This window comes from Pelophylax lessonae (assembly GCF_965119305.1).
Source record: "Pelophylax lessonae genome assembly, chromosome: 2".
NCBI classification, from domain to species: domain Eukaryota; kingdom Metazoa; phylum Chordata; class Amphibia; order Anura; family Ranidae; genus Pelophylax; species Pelophylax lessonae.
Genome location: NC_138769.1, coordinates 452,094,068 through 452,112,189, shown reverse-complemented (window position 1 = coordinate 452,112,189; position 18,122 = coordinate 452,094,068). Strand labels below are relative to the sequence as shown.

Sequence of the window (18,122 nt, the reverse complement as noted above, 5' to 3'; positions counted from 1 at the left end):
ATCCTCCCCATCAGATTCAAGGGTAGAGAGGTCCATAGAGTACATCTGTCTTTCAGTTGGTTCACAGGGGGATCTAGGATAAGAGAGCGAAAGGCAGCGAGATCACGCTGCACCTCAACGCCTAAGTATCGAAACTGGTCCACCCATCGTAGCGGGGTCAAGGCCGCACCTGTCCTAGCCCCTGGATCCAGAGAAAACAAAATAGACTTGGACCAATTTATTCTGATACCGGAAAACCCATCAACCAAATATTGCTTAATTTTAGCAGAAGAAATTGAGCTGTTCTAATTTCACACTTTAAACATATAAAAAGTCTTGTGGCATGGTAACGTGCAAGTACATTTTTTGCACATGCAAAAATTGTAGTTACGATATCGTCTATTAGTTTAGTTAATCAGGTTTAACTGAAAAAGTTACTGTGTGAAAACAGGCCAAAATAAGATGAGCAACCCTCATTTCACTGTTTAGACAAATTCATTGCTTTGCCCCTAAATGTTAAATGCATGGGGTCAGTACAGGACATTTCAGCCAAGTTAGCTAGTTTATTGGCTTTGTTAAGTACTATATACCACCTCCAATTTGAAAATGAAAGACTCTATTAAAAGATGATTGAGTCATTTAGTCGTAAGAGAAAGTAGTTTAAAGTTCAGTAATCATTAACATATACACACTTCATCATCCACCACTCTGTGTTTTTTTTAGCAAATGCATTTAGCAAATACAGGTAGAAATACAGAATGTAAAACAGGGTGGGGGGAATGTACTACAGAAATATACAAACCATAATGCTGTAATTTTCTTATCCAGAGATGATCCACTATGACCTGAATGAGATTTTATTCTTAAAGCATACCTGCAACAAAACAAATATTAATATATAGATCTTACCTCCTATTTTATAGTGGTCTGTGCTTTATAGATATATGTTTTAGTGCAAAGAATATGCAAAAAAGAACATAAATGTTAACCACTTAAGCCCCGGAAGATTTTACCCCCTTCCTGACCAGGGCCTATTTTGCGATTCGGCACTGCGTGACTTTAACGGACAATTGCGCAGTCGTGCGATGCTGTACCTAAACAAATTTGACGTCCTTTTTTCCCCACAAACAGAGCTTTCTTTGGGGGGTATTTGATCACCTGTGCGATTTTTTGATCATGCGCTATAAACAAAAAAAGAGTGTCAATTTTGCAAAAATAGCAATATTTTTAAAATTTTTTAATATGAAATTCCCCAAAAAAAAATGTAAAAATCAAAATTTTTTAACATTTTCGGTCAATTTGTTTTATGCTACATATCTTTGGTAAAAAAATCGCAAAAAGCGTATTTTGATTGGTTTGCGCAAAAGTTATCGCGTTTACTAACAAAGGGAAAGATTTTTGTCATTTTTGTTTTTTTTTTTAAACGCGTAATGGCGGCAATCTGCGATTTTTTTGCGGTACTGCGACATTGCGGCGGACAGATCGGACCCTTGACTGACATTTTTGACACTTTTGGGGTTACCAGTGACATTACTGCAGTAATCAGTGCTATACATATGCACTGTTACTGCAAAATGACACTGGTAGTGAAGGGGTTAACTTTATTTGAGAGGGAGGGGCTGTGTGTGTCCCTAGGGGCGTGATTCTAACTGTGATTGGCTGTGGCTTGAGCTGTAGAAACAGTGATCAACGGTCCTACATAGTAGAACCGTGTGATCACTGTTTCTACACAGGGGAGAATGACAGGCGGCTTGTTTACACTAGCCGCCTGACTTTCTCCCTCTGCAGCGACGATCGCAGAGTGAACGGCGGACATCGGGTCCGCTGGTCACACACGCGGGGGGTTCGTGACCACGCGGGAGCGCGTCTCCGGGGGCGCGCGCTCGCTCCCTAGACCCTCACAGGCTAGCGACGTAGATCTACGTCACTCTGCCTGTGAGGGGCTGACTGCCGCAGTAAATATACTGTGAGCAGTCGGCAAGTGGTTAAAGCAATTTGATGTTTTGGAACATTGCAAATCTCACATGAGTGTATGCAAAGAGTTGGATCCAAACATATGTAAATCCCAGCATGATTCCTGGAGAAAATTGAACAGATGTGTATTCAGGTGAAATCCTTGCTCATATAATGCAGCCTGTAGTCAAATAAACAATATAGTCTATATGTTATGAAGGTGTATGGATGTCCAAGTGGTACAGATGTCCCAGCACATGCAATAGCACTTTGTCCAATCAATATGACCAGTAGGCCAGAGCATTCGGTAAGTATGTATAATAGACAATTGCTATAGAGTGTGGAAAACCTGTAACCACAGGAGAAATTAAGTGGTCCATGGGGCTGAAGCCTTTAAAACTCACACCTAAATATACAGTACCTGCAAATAACAATACTGCAATAATCCTGCAGTATGGCAAAGGTATGAAGGGTACAGTCTAGAACTGCAAAACAAAAAGTTTAAACTACCTGGATACAATTAAAATGTGTGTTACCTTAAATATGTTTTCTATGTGTGTGTGTTCACATAACTGTATTTTTCAAATCATGGTCTCTATCATTTTCATGTACATCTTCCATCAGAAGTACCTGGTTGATCCTGCCAAACACCTTTCTTCCGTGTTCTAAACTGACCACACAAATCACAGAAGCTGATCTGTGTTAGCAGGGTCAGTTTGTACACAGCATGTTGGTATTGGGTGGTCTGCTCAGCCACTATCCTCCCCCCCCTACCCCAGCCATTTACAGCCTGACTCTGGCTCACACCTCCTCCCAATCATAGCTTGCCTCTTGAACACATCCCCTGCTCAAGCACAGCCTGTATCTTGCCTCAAGCTGAACAAACTTTGGAATACAGGCACAGTATGTGTCCTATAACCCTGCCCCCCCCCCCTCTATGAGGAAGAGCAGTTACGGTACCTGCAGGGTTATAACTGGATTAGAAGAATAAATAAACTGCGCTAACTAGAAACAAATATAAGCAGCTAGCACACTAAAACAGACGTGTGTTGTTAAGCGCAATGGAAAAAAAGTACTGTGCAGCGCTAAAAAATATACTATATGATAGCATATATATATATATATATATATATATATATATATATATATATATATATATATGTGAAAAAGCAATAAAGTCCCAAGTAAAATAACACAAATCATTCAAGGTGAAAAGAGTGATCCAAGAAGGACATCTGATCCCAACACCAACAGGAGAGGTAATGGTTAAGCGCTCACCGGAACATGTGGACCCAACTTATCATATGATAAAAGGGTCAGGAAGGCTCATGTATATTCTGCAATTCTTCAAGCTGTAACACCGGATATTCAAGTTTGTAGTCAAGGGGTCAAGTTGAGATGAGTCTCCTCTTTCTCTCCAGATCATATACAGCTGCAAGAAAAAGTATGTGAACCCTTTGGAATTATATGGATTTCTGCACAAATTGGTCATAAAATGTGATCTGATCATCATCTAAGTTACAACAATAGACAATCACAGTCTGCTTAAACTAATAACACACAAAGAATGAAATGTTTCCATGTTTTTTTTTAACACACAATGTAAATATTCACAGTGCAGGTGGAAAAAGTATGTGAACCCTTGGATTTAATAACTGGTTGAACCTCCTTTGGCAGCAATAACTTCAACCAAACGTTTCCTGTAGTTGCAGATCAGAAGTGCACAACGGTCAGGAGCAATTCTTGACCATTCCTCTTTACAGAACTGTTTCAGTTCAGCAATATTCTTGGGATGTCTGGTGTGAATCGCTTTCTTGAGGTCATGCCACAGCATCTCAATCGGGTTGAGGTCAGGACTCTGGCTGGGCCACTTCAGAAGGCGTATTTTCTTCTGTTTAAGCCATTCTGTTGTTGATTTACTTCTATGCTTTGGGTCATTGTCCTGTTGCAACACCCATCTTCTGTTGAGCTTCAGCTGGTAGACAGATGGCCTTAAGTTCTCCTGCAAAATGTCTTGATAAACTTGGGAATTCATTTTTCCTTCGATGATAGCAATCCGTCCAGGCCCTGACGCAGCAAAGCAGCCCCAAACCATGATGCCCCCACCACCATACTTCACAGTTGGGATGAGGTTTTGATGTTAGTGTGCTGTGCCTCTTTTTCGCCACACATAGTGTTGTGTGTTTCTTCCAAACAACTCAACTTTGGTTTCATCTGTCCACAGAATATTTTGCCAGTACTGCTGTGGAACATCCAGGTGCTCTTATGCAAACTGTAAACATGCAGCAATGTTTTGTTTGGACAGCAGTGGCTTCCTCTGTGGTATCCTCCCATGAAATACATTCTTGTTTAGTGTTTTACGTATTGTAGATTCGCTAACAGGCATGTTAGCATTTGCCAGTGTCTTTTGTAAGTCTTTAGCTGACACTCTAGGATTCTTCTTCACCTCATTGAGCAGTCTGCACTGTGCTCTTGCAGTCATCTTTACAGGACGGCCACTCCTAGGGAGAGTAGCAGCAGTGCTGAACTTTCTCCATTTATAGACAATTTGTGTTACCATGGACTGATGAACAGAAAGGCTTTTGGAGATATTTTATAACCCTTTCCAGCTTTATGCAAGTCAACAATTCTTAATTGTAGGTCTTCTGAGAGCTCTTTTGTGCGAGGCATCATTCACATCAGGCAATGCTTCTTGTGAAAAGCAAACCCAGAACTGGTGTGTGTTTTTTTATAGGGCAGGACAGCTGTAACCAACACCTCCAATCTCATCTCATTAATTGGACTCCACTTGGCTGACATCTCACTCCAATTAACTCTTGGAGATGTCATTAGTCTAGGGGTTCACATACTTTTTCCACCTGCACTGTGAATGTTTACATGGTGTGTTCAATAAAAACATGGCAACATTTCATTCTTTGTGTGTTATTAGTTTAAGCAGACTGTGATTGTCTATTGTTGTGACTTAGATGATGATCAGATTACATTTTATGGCCAATTTGTGCCGAAATCCATATCATTCCAAAGGGTTCACATACTTTTTCTTGCAGCTGTAAAAATGACAATTTCAGACAAAACAAACATAGTGTAATTCCGCTTTTACCTTGGCATTCACCTCTGAAGAAATCAGTTGTGATGAAAATAGTCAGGACTTAGCCTTATGCAGCCAGGATTATGTCACAGATTGCCTGATCTGTATACCTGCATTCACTGCCTTTTTGATCCCGGATGTTTGTAAGTGTACTTTTATTCATTTATTAAATCGTTTAAAGCGGAATTACACTATGTTTATTTTGTCTGGGATTGTCATTTTTATATGATCTGGAGAGAAAGAGGAGACTCGTCTCAACTTGACCCCTTGACCAGGAACTTTTCAAAAGTTCGGTTCGACCAGAACACCCGAACTTCCCGAAAGTTCGGCCCGGATTTCAGAACCCCATTGAAATCAATGGGACCCGAACTTCGGTAATCAAAAAACACCATTTTGAAACCCTAAAACCCAATAAATGCCCCTAAAAAGTGCCTAGGGTTCTGGGTAATGCCCCAGGGACTATTAATCACACAAAAAAAAGTTCTTAAAAATTGTCATTTTTGATAGAGAGCCAATTATTGAAAAAGTTATTGAAAAAAAAAATGAGACTTCTTTGGATTTGGTGTCTGGGGGGGTCTAAAAATTGTACCTGTGAAGTTTCAGCTCTGTGGCATGTCCAGAACCAGAAGAAAAAAGTTTGTTTGTATTAGAATTAATATAGAACAGGTTAGTAGCTTTGCTACTTTTACACCCGGCTTTTTGTTGCAGGCGTTTTTTTGGGCTTTTTTGAGGACATGTTTGGAGTCAGGCATGACATCAGAACTTCTGTGTAGGGGTATATATATATACACACACACATGTATGTATATATACACATACACATATATAGGTGTGAAAGTAGCAGAAACCTATGCTTGCGTTAATGAAATAATTAACAGGCATATGGCTTCTCTGCTATAACACCTATGTGTGTATGTGTATAAATACATATAAGTGTGTGTGTGTATAGTATATATACCCCTATACAGAAGTTCAGATGTTATGCCTGCCTCCAAAGACCCCCAAAAAATGCCCAAAAAAAACGCCTGCTGCAAAAACACACCTGGGCGTTTTTGTAGCAGGCGTTTTATTGGGCATTTTTTGGGCATCTTTGGAGGCAGGCATAACATCAGAACTTCTGTGTAGGGGTATATATACACACACACATGTATGTATATATACACATACACATAAATAGGTGTGAAAGTAGCAGAAACCTATGCTTGCGCTAATGAAATAATTAACAGGCATATGGCTTCTCTGCTATAACACCTATATGTGTGTATGTGTATAAATACATATAAGTGTGTGTGTATATATACCCCTATACAGAAGTTCAGATGTTATGCCTGCCTCCAAAGACCCCCAAAAAATGCCCCAAAAAAACGCCTGCTGCAAAAACACACCTGGGCGTTTTTGTAGCAGGCGTTTTTTGGGCATTTTTTGGGCGTCTTTGCAGGCAGGCATAACATCAGAACTTCTGTGTAGGGGTATATATACACACACATGTATGTATATATACACATACACATAAATAGGTGTGAAAGTAGCAGAAACCTATGCTTGCGCTAATGAAATAATTAACAGGCATATGTCTCTGCTCCTATCACACCTATATGTGTGTATGTGTAAATACATATAAGTGTGTGTGTATATATACCCCTATACAGAAGTTCAGATGTTATGCCTGCCTCCAAAGACGCCCAAAAAATGCCCAAAAAAACGCCTGCACCAAAAAAAAAAAACATCCAAGTGTGTTGTCGCAGGCGTTTTTTTGGGGCATTTTTTGGGGGTCTTTGGAGGCAGGCATAACATCTGAACTTCTGTATAGGGGTATATATACACACACACTTATATGTATTTATACACATACACATATATAGGTGTTATAGCAGAGAAGCCATATGCCTGTTAATTATTTAATTAGCGCAAGCATAGGTTTCTGCTACTTTCACACCTATATATGTGTATGTGTATATATATATATATACATACATGTTTGTGTGTATATATACCCCTACACAGAAGTTCTGATGTTATGCCTGCCTGCAAAGACGCCCAAAAAATGCCCAAAAAACGCCTGCTACAAAAACGCCCAGGTGTGTTTTTGCAGCAGGCGTTTTTTTGGGGCATTTTTTGGGGGTCTTTGGAGGCAGGCATAACATCTGAACTTCTGTATAGGGGTATATATACACACACACTTATATGTATTTATACACATACACATATATAGGTGTTATAGCAGAGAAGCCATATGCCTGTTAATTATTTCATTAGCGCAAGCATAGGTTTCTGCTACTTTCACACCTATATATGTGTATGTGTATATATATATATATACATACATGTTTGTGTGTATATATACCCCTACACAGAAGTTCTGATGTTATGCCTGCCTCCAAAGACGCCCAAAAAATGCCCAAAAAAAACCGCCAGCTACAAAAACACCCAGGTGTGTTTTTGCAGCAGGCGTTTTTTTTTGGGCATTTTTTGGGGGTCTTTGGAGGCAGGCAAAACATCTGAAATTCTATATAGGGGTATATATACACACACACTTATATGTATTTATACACATACACATATATAGGTGTTATAGGAGCGGAGACATATGCCTGTTAATTATTTAATTAGCGCAAGCATAGGTTTCTGCTATTTTCACACCTATATATGTGTATGTGTATATATACATACGTGTGTGTGTGTATATACCCCTACACAGAAGTTCAGATGTCATGCCTGACTGTCTGTAAGTGTTCTAAGAGAAACAATCTTTTCTCTATAGCGGTCACCTTGACATGGAAGGGTTTTGTCACCCTGCCATAGCAGTCAGAGTCAGTTAACCCTACACTAACCTACACTACGGTCACCCTGGCACTTAACACATTCCCTACAGAAACTAGATTATTAAATCTAACTATAGTGGAAAATAGTACCCTAACTACACTAGATATCCCTTTCCTCACACTAATAATTGCTAAATGACACTTTGAGAGCAGAAGTAACAGAACTGCTTCCACTCTCTTCCACATTCCTGTATTAAAATGCTAGAGATTTGGCGGGGCTATCTTATATACTGGGGGGTGTATTCACTAATGATTAGCCTCTGGACCCCCTAGTCACTCCAATCACATTCCTAGCATTCTCCTGCCCCCTCAATTGGCTTTTACTGATGGTTCTGGTCCAATCACGGGCTTTTAAAGCCAAGTTCCTGTCCCATTGCATTTTGGTCGGTTCTGGTTGCCGAATTCCGAACTTTTTCAGCAAAATTTTGGAATTCGGCCGAATTTCGTACAGTCAATGTTCGGGTCGAACCGATGGTCGACCTGAACCATTCGATCATCCCTACCCTTGACTACAAACTTAAATATCCGGTGTTACAGCTTGAAGAATTGCAGGATATACATGAGCCTTCCTGACCCTTTTATCATATGATAAGTTGGGTCCACATGTTCCAGTGAATGCTTAACCATTACCTCTCCTGTTGGTGTTGGGATCAGATGTCCTTCTTGGGTCACTCTTTTCACCTTGGATGATTTGTGTTATCTCACTTGGGACCTTATTGCTTTTTCACATATATATATATGATATCATATAGTATATTTTTTAGCGCTGCAAAGTACTTTTTTCCATTATAACTGGATTAGAAAGTGTAAATAATATAAAATGTTCACAATTAATTAAAAGTAGTAGACTCAAATGTCTTAAATATAAAACTCTGGTGATACAATAAATGTTTTGCAAAGGGTTCAGCTGCAAGAAACAGTAAAAGTCCAGTTCCGGAATACAGACCAGTCAGTTGAAATGTTAGAGAGCTCCACAGTAGCGTAAAAACATTGGAAATGACTTCCTCAGAAGATGCAGTCATTATTAAAAGTTGTATTTTATCTCATACTGTGATTGTTTTACCCAGATCTCATTTTCAGGATATTTATTTTCTTAGTTATTTTGCATACATATTTTGTTTTATTTTTATACATTACATTTTTTTTAATTTCTATTTTTGAAAAACATCTAGTTTAAAAACGTATGTAATTTTACTTCAAAACTGCATTCTCTAAGTAAAAAAATAGTACATGATAAATATTTAAATTTAAATGATCAAAATATTGTAATATATTCCCCCCTTGGTTCTTTACACAATGTTTGTATAATCTATATATATGTTTTAATATATATATATATATATATATATATATATATATATATATATATATATTTACACATACTATATATATTAAAAAAAAAAAAAAAAAAAAAAAAAAATATATATATATATATATATACACACAATATCTCACAAAAGTGAGTACACCCCCCTAACATTTTTTTCCCCCCCTAACATTTGTGTAAATATTTTATTATATCTTTTCATGTGACAACACTGCAGAAATGACACTTTGCTACAATGTAAAGTAGTGATTATACAGCTTGTATAACAGTGTAATTTTGCCATCATCTCAAAATAACTTTAAACTGCTGGCAACAAAAGTGAGTACTCCCCTAAGTTAAAATATTCAAATTGGGTCCAAAGTATCAATATTGTGTGTGGCCACCATTATTTTCCAGCACTGCCTTAACCCTTTTGGGCATGGAAGTCACCAGAGCTTTACAGGTTGCCACTGGAGTCCTCTTCCATTCCTCCATGATGATATCATGAAGCTGGTGGATGTTAAAAACCTTGCGCTCCTCCACCTTCCGTTTGAGGATGCCCCACAGATGCTCAATAGGGATTAGGTCTGGAGACATGCTTGTCTAGGCCATCACCTTTACTCTCAGCTTCTTTAGCAAGGCAGTGGTTGTCTTGGAGGTGTGTTTTGGGGTCGTTATCATGTTGGAATACTGCCCTGCGAGCCCAATCTCCGAAGGGAGGAGATCATACTCTGCTTTAGTATGTCCCAGTACATGTTGGTATTCATGGTTCCCTCAATGAACTGTAGCTCCCCGACCTGGCAGCACTCATGCAGCCCCAGAACATGACAATCCCACCACCATGCTTGACTGTAGGCAAGACACACTTGTCTTTGTACTCCTCACCTGGTTCCCGCCACACACGCTTGACACCATCTGAACCAAATAAGTTTATCTTAGTCTCATCAGACCACAGGACATGGTTCCAGTAATCCATGGCCTTAGTCTGCTTGTCTTCAGCAAACTGTTTGCAGGATTTCTTGTGCATCATCTTCAGAAGAGGCTTCCTTCTGGGATGACCAATTTGATGCAGTGTGCGGAGTATGGTCTGAGCACTGACAGGCTGACCCCCCACCCCTTCAACCTCTGCAGCAATGCTGGCAGCACTCATACAGCTATTTCCCCAAAACAACCTCTGGATATGACGCTGAGCACGAGCACTCAACTTTTTTGGTCGACCATGGCAAGGTCTGTTCTGAGTGGAACATGTCCTGTTAAACCGCTGTATGGTCTCGGCCATAGTGCTTCAGCTCTGTTTCAGGGTCTTGGCAATCTTCTTATAGCCTATTCCATCTTTATGTAGAGCAACAATTCTTTTTTTCAGATCCCCAGAGAGTTCTTTGCCACGAGGTGCCATGTTGAACTTCCAGTGACCAGTATGAGAGAGTGAGAGTGATAACACCAAATTTAACACACCTGCTCCCCATTCACACCTGAAACCTTGTAACACTAATGAGGCACATGACAACTGGGAGGGAAAATGACTAATTGGGCCCAATTTGGACATTTCTACTTAGGAGTGTACTCACTTTTGTTGCCAGTGTTTTAGACAATAATGGCTGTGTGTTGAGTTATTTTGAGGGGACAGTACATTTACACTGTTATAAAAGCTGTACATGCATTACTTTACATTGTAGAAAAGTGTAATTTCTTCAATGCTGTCAAATGAAAAGATATAATAAAATATTTACAAAAATGTGAGGGGTGTACTAACTTTTGTGAGATACTGTGTATATATATATATATATATATATATATATATATTTATATATAAAATATAGTTTTACTTTTTCTTATTTTCAAACATACACATACTCAATCTAACATGTTTTCAAAACCTACCTTATCAACTCCACAGTCTCTGAATACATTGTGTATGGAGATTTAGATTCCATTGGCCCATGTTCCATTGCATTCCCACACTCAATAAAGGAAAGAGCTGCTTCTATGTAGTTCAGAACTTTGTCAAATTTATCCATCTTGCAAAAAGTAAAAATATAATCACAGACAATTAAATGAAATTATAAAAATATTTTGTACAGTACAGCAATTAGAATAAGTCAAACCTATTTTTTTTTAGAAAGATACAGCAGGTTTGATTATAATAAAATGTTCAAAAATGATGATCAATACCAAATTAATTTTTCCACTAAATCAAACAGAAACACATTAAATGGTTTTGTTTCCCAACCTCCTTCCCAAACTGAGATACTACCATTAGTCATAAAAGTGATAGATCCAGCTTAAATCTGAAAGACAAAATGTTGGGTGACACAATTGGTGTGGATCTGTACATTGGACATGTCCAATCAGTTCTACACTTATTGGGACGATCTTAAGTTTGGAGAGAGAACTTAATTGGGGGGGAATTTATCAAAACTAGATCAGTCAGAAACTAGAGCAGGTGTGCATGGCAACCAAATCAGCTTCTATCTTTAGCTTTTTTAAGCTTTATGAATAAAAAGGCTGAAACTGATTGGTTGCCATGCACAACTGCTCCAAATTCTAGCTGGTCCAGTTTTGATACATTTTCCTCAGTCCTCAGTGTGGCGTGCTTGGTGTAGATCTTTGTGCGGATCTAGCAATGATTCCTGAATATCTTGAAAAAAAGCTTTGTCATTGGTCACTTACCTTCCTTGTTCCTGTAACACCATGTATCCCCTGTCCAAAGGTGTGCTTCTCCTAAAGGGACCATATAATTTTAAATAACCTACTCCTAGCTTCTAGTGGCTGAGCAATGCTTTTGTTTCCCCTGAACTCCCACCAGTGGTTTCCCTTGCAGCCTGTAGTTTCTCTTGATTGATATGTAAAGTACTGACCTTGGCTTCTACTCTCACAGATTTGTTTGTCTGCCGTCAGCCCTCTTGCATCACTTCCACTCCTGCTTGCAATGGTTAGTCTCTGCAAGTTGAGCAGGGTGAACCTGGTGGTCGTGATATGACACCAGCTTGCAGGAAAATCCATCTCTTCCATCAGGAGCTCTGGTGAAAACCAGCTGGTGCTTAGACTCCACACCTCCAGGGTTCCTACGCTACCTCTTCACACATGGGCTCACTTTATAAGGCTTGTTTCGTGTAAATCACATCATCAGTTCTTACTTTTTTTCAGATTTAAGAAGGCTGGGACCTAGTCAAAAATCTTAAATATTTTGTAACTCATTCAGATTTTCTGAAAATTAGGGGGTATGGTTTGTGTGGATGAGATTCAGAGTCCTGAATTGTTTGGGGCTATATCAGGTTTAATTGGGGAAAGTTTGTTGGCATGCTTTGTGTGGATTTTGTTATGAATTTTAATCTTCTGGTTGGTAGAATTTAGTACCCAGGTTTAGTGACAGGAACATGGCCATACACGCAATTTATTTTCATTTTCTAATTTCTGTTAGATACAATTGTATCTATCAATCAACGCTAAAAAGCAGTCACATACATAGATTATTTTAACTAAAAGATCAATTAACCTAAGTATTCTGATGACAACACTTTCAGTCTGATGGTTAAAAATGTTATTGAAATATGTCAATATTTGTAAGATATGATTATTATATCAGTTAATAAGCTAGGCTATGATCCAAGCAGCCAAAAAGACTACTACAGTGGGTTTTTATGTAAGGCTTGAGATCTAGTCTCAAGAAAAGTACTTAAACAATGGAGGCTTAGAAAAAAAATAATGTGAAAATGCATAGAAAAAATTTACAAGTTGCATTATGTAAAAAATAATAAGTATATGACCAGAATAATGTCAACTGTACAGCACCAATTCTCTTCTGATAATAAAATCAGTTAAGCTCTAGATGGCAGCATAGTCCTGTTTTGTGATGAAATCTTTTATCTGCGTATCTAGGAGTCTGAAATAAACATTTAAATCAAATCTATTTATTATCTGTTAAATGGTAAAGAGGAACAGTTAACACCGCAAAGGAATACTGTGAGAATACAGTTTTTATTTGCCAGGATGCCTACATGTATGGAAAAAATGTCAATAGGGTAATGCACAGAGTGCCTTTACTGAACTCCTTGTGAAAATTTGACTTACCTGCCTGTTATGCTGATCCTCTGCCTTCATGTCAAAACCTTTGGGATCACCTAACCAGAACAAGTATTCATCCATGAAGTCAGGACTTCTGCATATCTGTTTAATGATCAGCATGAAAGCCGGACAGCTAGCTCATTCAGAAGGAGGTCAGTGGTCCAAATATTTATGTCATGACAATAATGATATGTTGCTACATAAAGTTGGGGGGGTACATTTTATGTAGTAACCTAGCATTTTTAGCATGACAAAAACATATATTGCTTTCATTTTGAGAAGATGAAATGACATATGGAGGGTATATCTGTGTGTATTGAATGCAATATCTTTCTTATAATGCAATGGCATGTCTGCTTTACTCACAGATCCCACCACCAAATACATGCCTAAAAACACCCTGTGAAAAATAAAAATTTGTAAAAACAAAAAACTTTAAAAATACTTACTTTAGGCCACAGGTGGTCCCTAGGTAGGTGCTCAAAATCCTATGAGAATGCCCTTCAACCCAGGAATGTAATACTGGGGGTTTTGTGCCCCAATGGTGGGGCACGATGATATCACCCATGCCTCCTGGTAGTATCGGCACCTGGAGCACCTATATAATGTGTAGGGATGTGGCTATGCGGAGTTCGGTTCATGTGTTTAACATGGGAGACTGTGGAAGGTGACTACACTGACAGTTGAAAACAGTGTGGAGGTGGTGAGACTGGGATATGTTGTTGCCTATCTGATACTACCCATTTACATGCAATGTACAAGATGCAAGAAGTTTAAATGTGAGTGGTTTACTTGGATTTGTATAAATGTTTTATGGGATTATTGCACTATTGGAAGCTTTTGTTTTCTCTCACACACATGCGATGGGATGGGACCTGCTGATTGTGGAGTAATACTTACAGGTGGATATTGAACTAAAAGCTTATTTGCCTTTTTATGAGAGTGAAATTCAATCTAGTGAGTGCATTTCCATAGGGGAGACGGCTCTCTTTAATCGCACTGGTGGTGGATATAAGGTGTATTATTCCTGGCTCTACTCACATAGAGAGTTGACTGTCAATCACAAACTTTCCTGAATTGAATCACTTTGAAGATTTATTTTTGATTTATACACCGTTATTTTGAGAGTTGTGTGGACTTTTTTGTATGATTTTGAAATTTTGTAATATTTTGTATTATTTTCACATTTGATTATATCACTTGTAGACACAGGATTGTTCACTGCATAATTGCAGTGTTTACGCTGCTCTGGAATTGATTATTGGTTGGTACACTAATAACAATGTTACAACATTTTTTGGATTTATTATTTAAGTAGCAGCACTGAAATATATAACACTATAGGTGATTTTTGGAATCCAAAGCACAGTGAAATACACAAAATGTTATATATATATATATATATATATATATATATATATATTGTGTATATTTGCATATATAACTGCTAGATAAAATAATATTTTGTAATCTGCAGCTAGCAAATAATTTTCTGTAACATTAATAATTCAAAAATTGCTTTCTTGCAACAATGACAACAGTGTTTAGTGTTTGTAGATAGAAACTGTGCCCGTCACAAATCTATATATATAAACTGCATAAAAGTGAGGTCATCAATAAAGGTGATGGGCCAAGGGAAGCACACATAAGATGGAAGGAGGCAGGGGTAGAGCACCAACCATGCAAGCTATGCATTACAGTTCAGCTGGTTCTTAGTATTCCTGGGCACTCTACAAAGGATCAGAGCCAAAATACAGGCTTTGATGTTGCCTACTATTGAAGGTAACTTTTTTTTATTCCACAAGTTTATTTTCTGACTGACCTATATTTCTTAGGTAACTGTAAATTCTAAATGCAGAATGTATGATTTAAATAAGTGTTACCAGGAATGCAATAAAGTGTAGCTGCTGGTGTAAAAACAGGGTACTGGGTTCCTTATCTCGTAGTCTGTAAAGGAAAGGATCGCTCTTTAGGTAGAGTAGCTGCAATGACCCATGTCCCTTTGGAAGAAATTCTGACTTCTGGTCACATGGCCAGTGACAAGAAGGAACCAATGGTCACACTATGACACCATTTGTAACACCAAGTACTTTACAATTTATATTGTTATTGGCATATTGACCATTCATAGGAATGATCTAATGAACAAGTAACTCTGGGCATATTACACCCTGTATATAAAGCATAATATTTTATGTAATGTAGTCCTAGGTTTATTTCCCACCAGAGAGGCTATATGCAAGGGGTTTGTTCATTTGCTACAATATTTAGTAGTCCAGGAGATCAAGGTTCCTCCTACAGCTTAAAATGTACTGACTGGTTGATTGGCTTCCATCCAAAATGGCCCTTGGCAACTGTGTGTCTGTATTCCATCTGTAGACATTAGATTATAAATTCCTGTTCAGTGTGTGATGGCTGTAAAGAGTTGTGAAATATATTTACCTAATTGGCATTAAATGAATAAGTAAACTAAAATCATCTATTGTATAACCTTACTCAATACTCACTTTACTAAAAAAAAAGCAGAATGAAGTAATCTTGCAATGTGAAATGAGGGAGGATTGTCACCACTGAGACTTGAGGGAAAATTAGTCAGTCCCTCTAAATAAACCAGAGCAGTTCTTTCAAATTGTATATTATTCATTATAATATAAACCCTTCTTTTAACAAACCTCTTATCCTGAGATTACTAAATTAATCTCAGGATAAATTTTTGGGAAATTGTTTAGCAAAAAAACTCAGTGATACTGGCGTTTCTTAAATTTACCACGCTAGTTATAATAGATTTTATAATTATGTTTAGCAGTTGTGCTGATGAAAAGATCATGAACATAAAATGCTACTACAAAATGAATTCAACATACATAATATCTAGAGAAGATATTGTTCTTACCATAGCATCTGCTTTATGCTTTATCCGTTTAGCTTCCTGCATAAAGTAATCGGCATTGTGAGGTCTGCAAAAGAGAATGAAAAGATTTTTGTCAAAAACATATGTACATATGCTGCAAACTATCTTTCTTTCTGTCTGTCTGTCTGTCTAGCATATACAGTTTGTTAGTATACAATTACAATTACAAAATAACAAATGAGTGATGTTCAGGCTATGAATCCAGTATAGACTGTACAATTTGTTAGTATACAATTACAAAATAACAAATTAGTGACTTTCAGGCTATTAATCCAGTATATATTGTACAGTTTATTAGTATACAATTACTATGAATAAAATGAAAAGGCTTTCCAGTAAAAGCAACCCTCTGTAAATTCAGCCCTATGATCAAGCAACTGTCAGGCCTTTTTATTGCAACTAATCTCAGCATATAGCCCTATTGGGAGCAATAGGCATCTGAGCTGTGGCCGAGCAGCTCCTGGTGCTTGTTCAGCAACAACCTTTATCCACTATGGAACCAGCTAATATGTGTTCTAATCTGATAGGGCCCTGCTGGCCACCACCAGTAGCAACTCCATGAGTTCTCCACTTTCTTGTTGAAACTTTAAAACTCCTGAATAAGGCAGTTTCCACAATTCACCTTTAGAATGTATTACCTTTAGAAGATATTGCACTGCCTTTCCAGTAGAGTTACGTTGGCAACAAACTGGAGTGCTAAGACAAGGCAAATTTTCTGGTGGGCTAGGACATATTCCCTGATTTCAGGCTTGGTTTGTGTGTTTCAGGGCAGTCAGAATAAAACCCATGATTGCATACAAAAATACATGGTTAAAAGTTAAATGTAGAAGCTAGAGAGGGGAATAAAGCTTAAAGCTGAATATCCCATGTGTTGCCTCCGCTACCTTTCCACTTGCATCTTCACCTCTGCTGTACTGTATGCAGAGGGGATGGAATAGCAAATCAGAACTCACAAATGCAAATAGTAGGCAATTATGGCAATCAACAGAAATATCCAAACACCAAAGCCATGTTTATTTGTTTGCAATAAAAATGATTTGCAAGAAAATTTTAGCTGGGTTAACAAAACAACTATAAACTAAACCCACACATCTATTTCTTTCCATATTCTTTCATATTTATTGCTCTACATTCTTAGAGCAAATAAAATATTATCTATCTTATTTAATGCACACTTCTTCCTTTTAGATAATTGTATTCATTTTTATTTTCATGTGAAGGGTTTATGTGGATGAACAGCTTCAGAAATTGAACACTGAGAATTTACCACACAATTTACTTATACAAAAGTGGCATTTGCACAGGGCTGGAGAGGAGTGACAGACTGATTTAGCTTTTGGATAGTGTCAAAAAAAAGGCTAAATATAGGCAAATATCCATAAAACACAAAGTAATCTTATTTTTAGTTGTATTTTTTTAACCAAAATAATTCATATATAACACTGGTTAGATTTAAGGCAACTTTTAAGCATACTGTTGCAAAGGGGAAAAAGTATGCTCGCCCTCTGAAATCATATCAGTTTTATGTATGCATAGCAAAAAAATCAACAGAAATGTAACCTTAGAAAAAGTTCACAGTTAGAAAAAGACTTGGATATTGTATGGACTTTGTTTCAGGACCTCAGTTTCAGCCAAATATGTTTACTCATTTCTGTTATTTATTTGCTTGATTATACCTCCCCTGTTAGGTTCCACTCTTGTAGTTTGTGCCACAATGCACCATCTCCTCCTTAATAATAACTCTTAAGCAGGCCATACACGATGCGAATTTCGTATCGTTAGTGTGGTATGTGCAACATGCGATTTTTGTACGACAGCAAAAATTCACATATCCAACATGTTGGGTTTTTCTGAGAAAATTGTCCAAATTTCGTATCATTAGTGGTTGAGTCATGCGATTCCACAAAACAACACACAACTGCGCATGATTCAGAAAAGATCGACTCAGAAGGAAAATAAAAAGAATAACAACACGAACGAGTGTTCGTCAGAAAAAAC

The 18,122-nt window shown here is 37.8% G+C and overlaps 1 protein-coding gene across 2 annotated transcripts in view; it reads right to left on the bottom strand.

Moving 5' to 3' along the window:
- AFF3 (ALF transcription elongation factor 3) overlaps positions 1-18,122 on the bottom strand; it is a 538,616-nt gene that overhangs the window by 20,538 nt on the left and 499,956 nt on the right. For both annotated transcript variants that reach the window (XM_082245997.1, XM_082245998.1), the window contains exons 13-15: positions 16,107-16,170; positions 11,030-11,166; positions 782-853 (exon numbers count right to left, since the gene is read on the bottom strand). In XM_082245997.1, the coding sequence (XP_082102123.1) occupies positions 782-853; positions 11,030-11,166; positions 16,107-16,170 (273 nt within the window). The remainder of the gene's footprint in view (positions 1-781; positions 854-11,029; positions 11,167-16,106; positions 16,171-18,122) is intronic.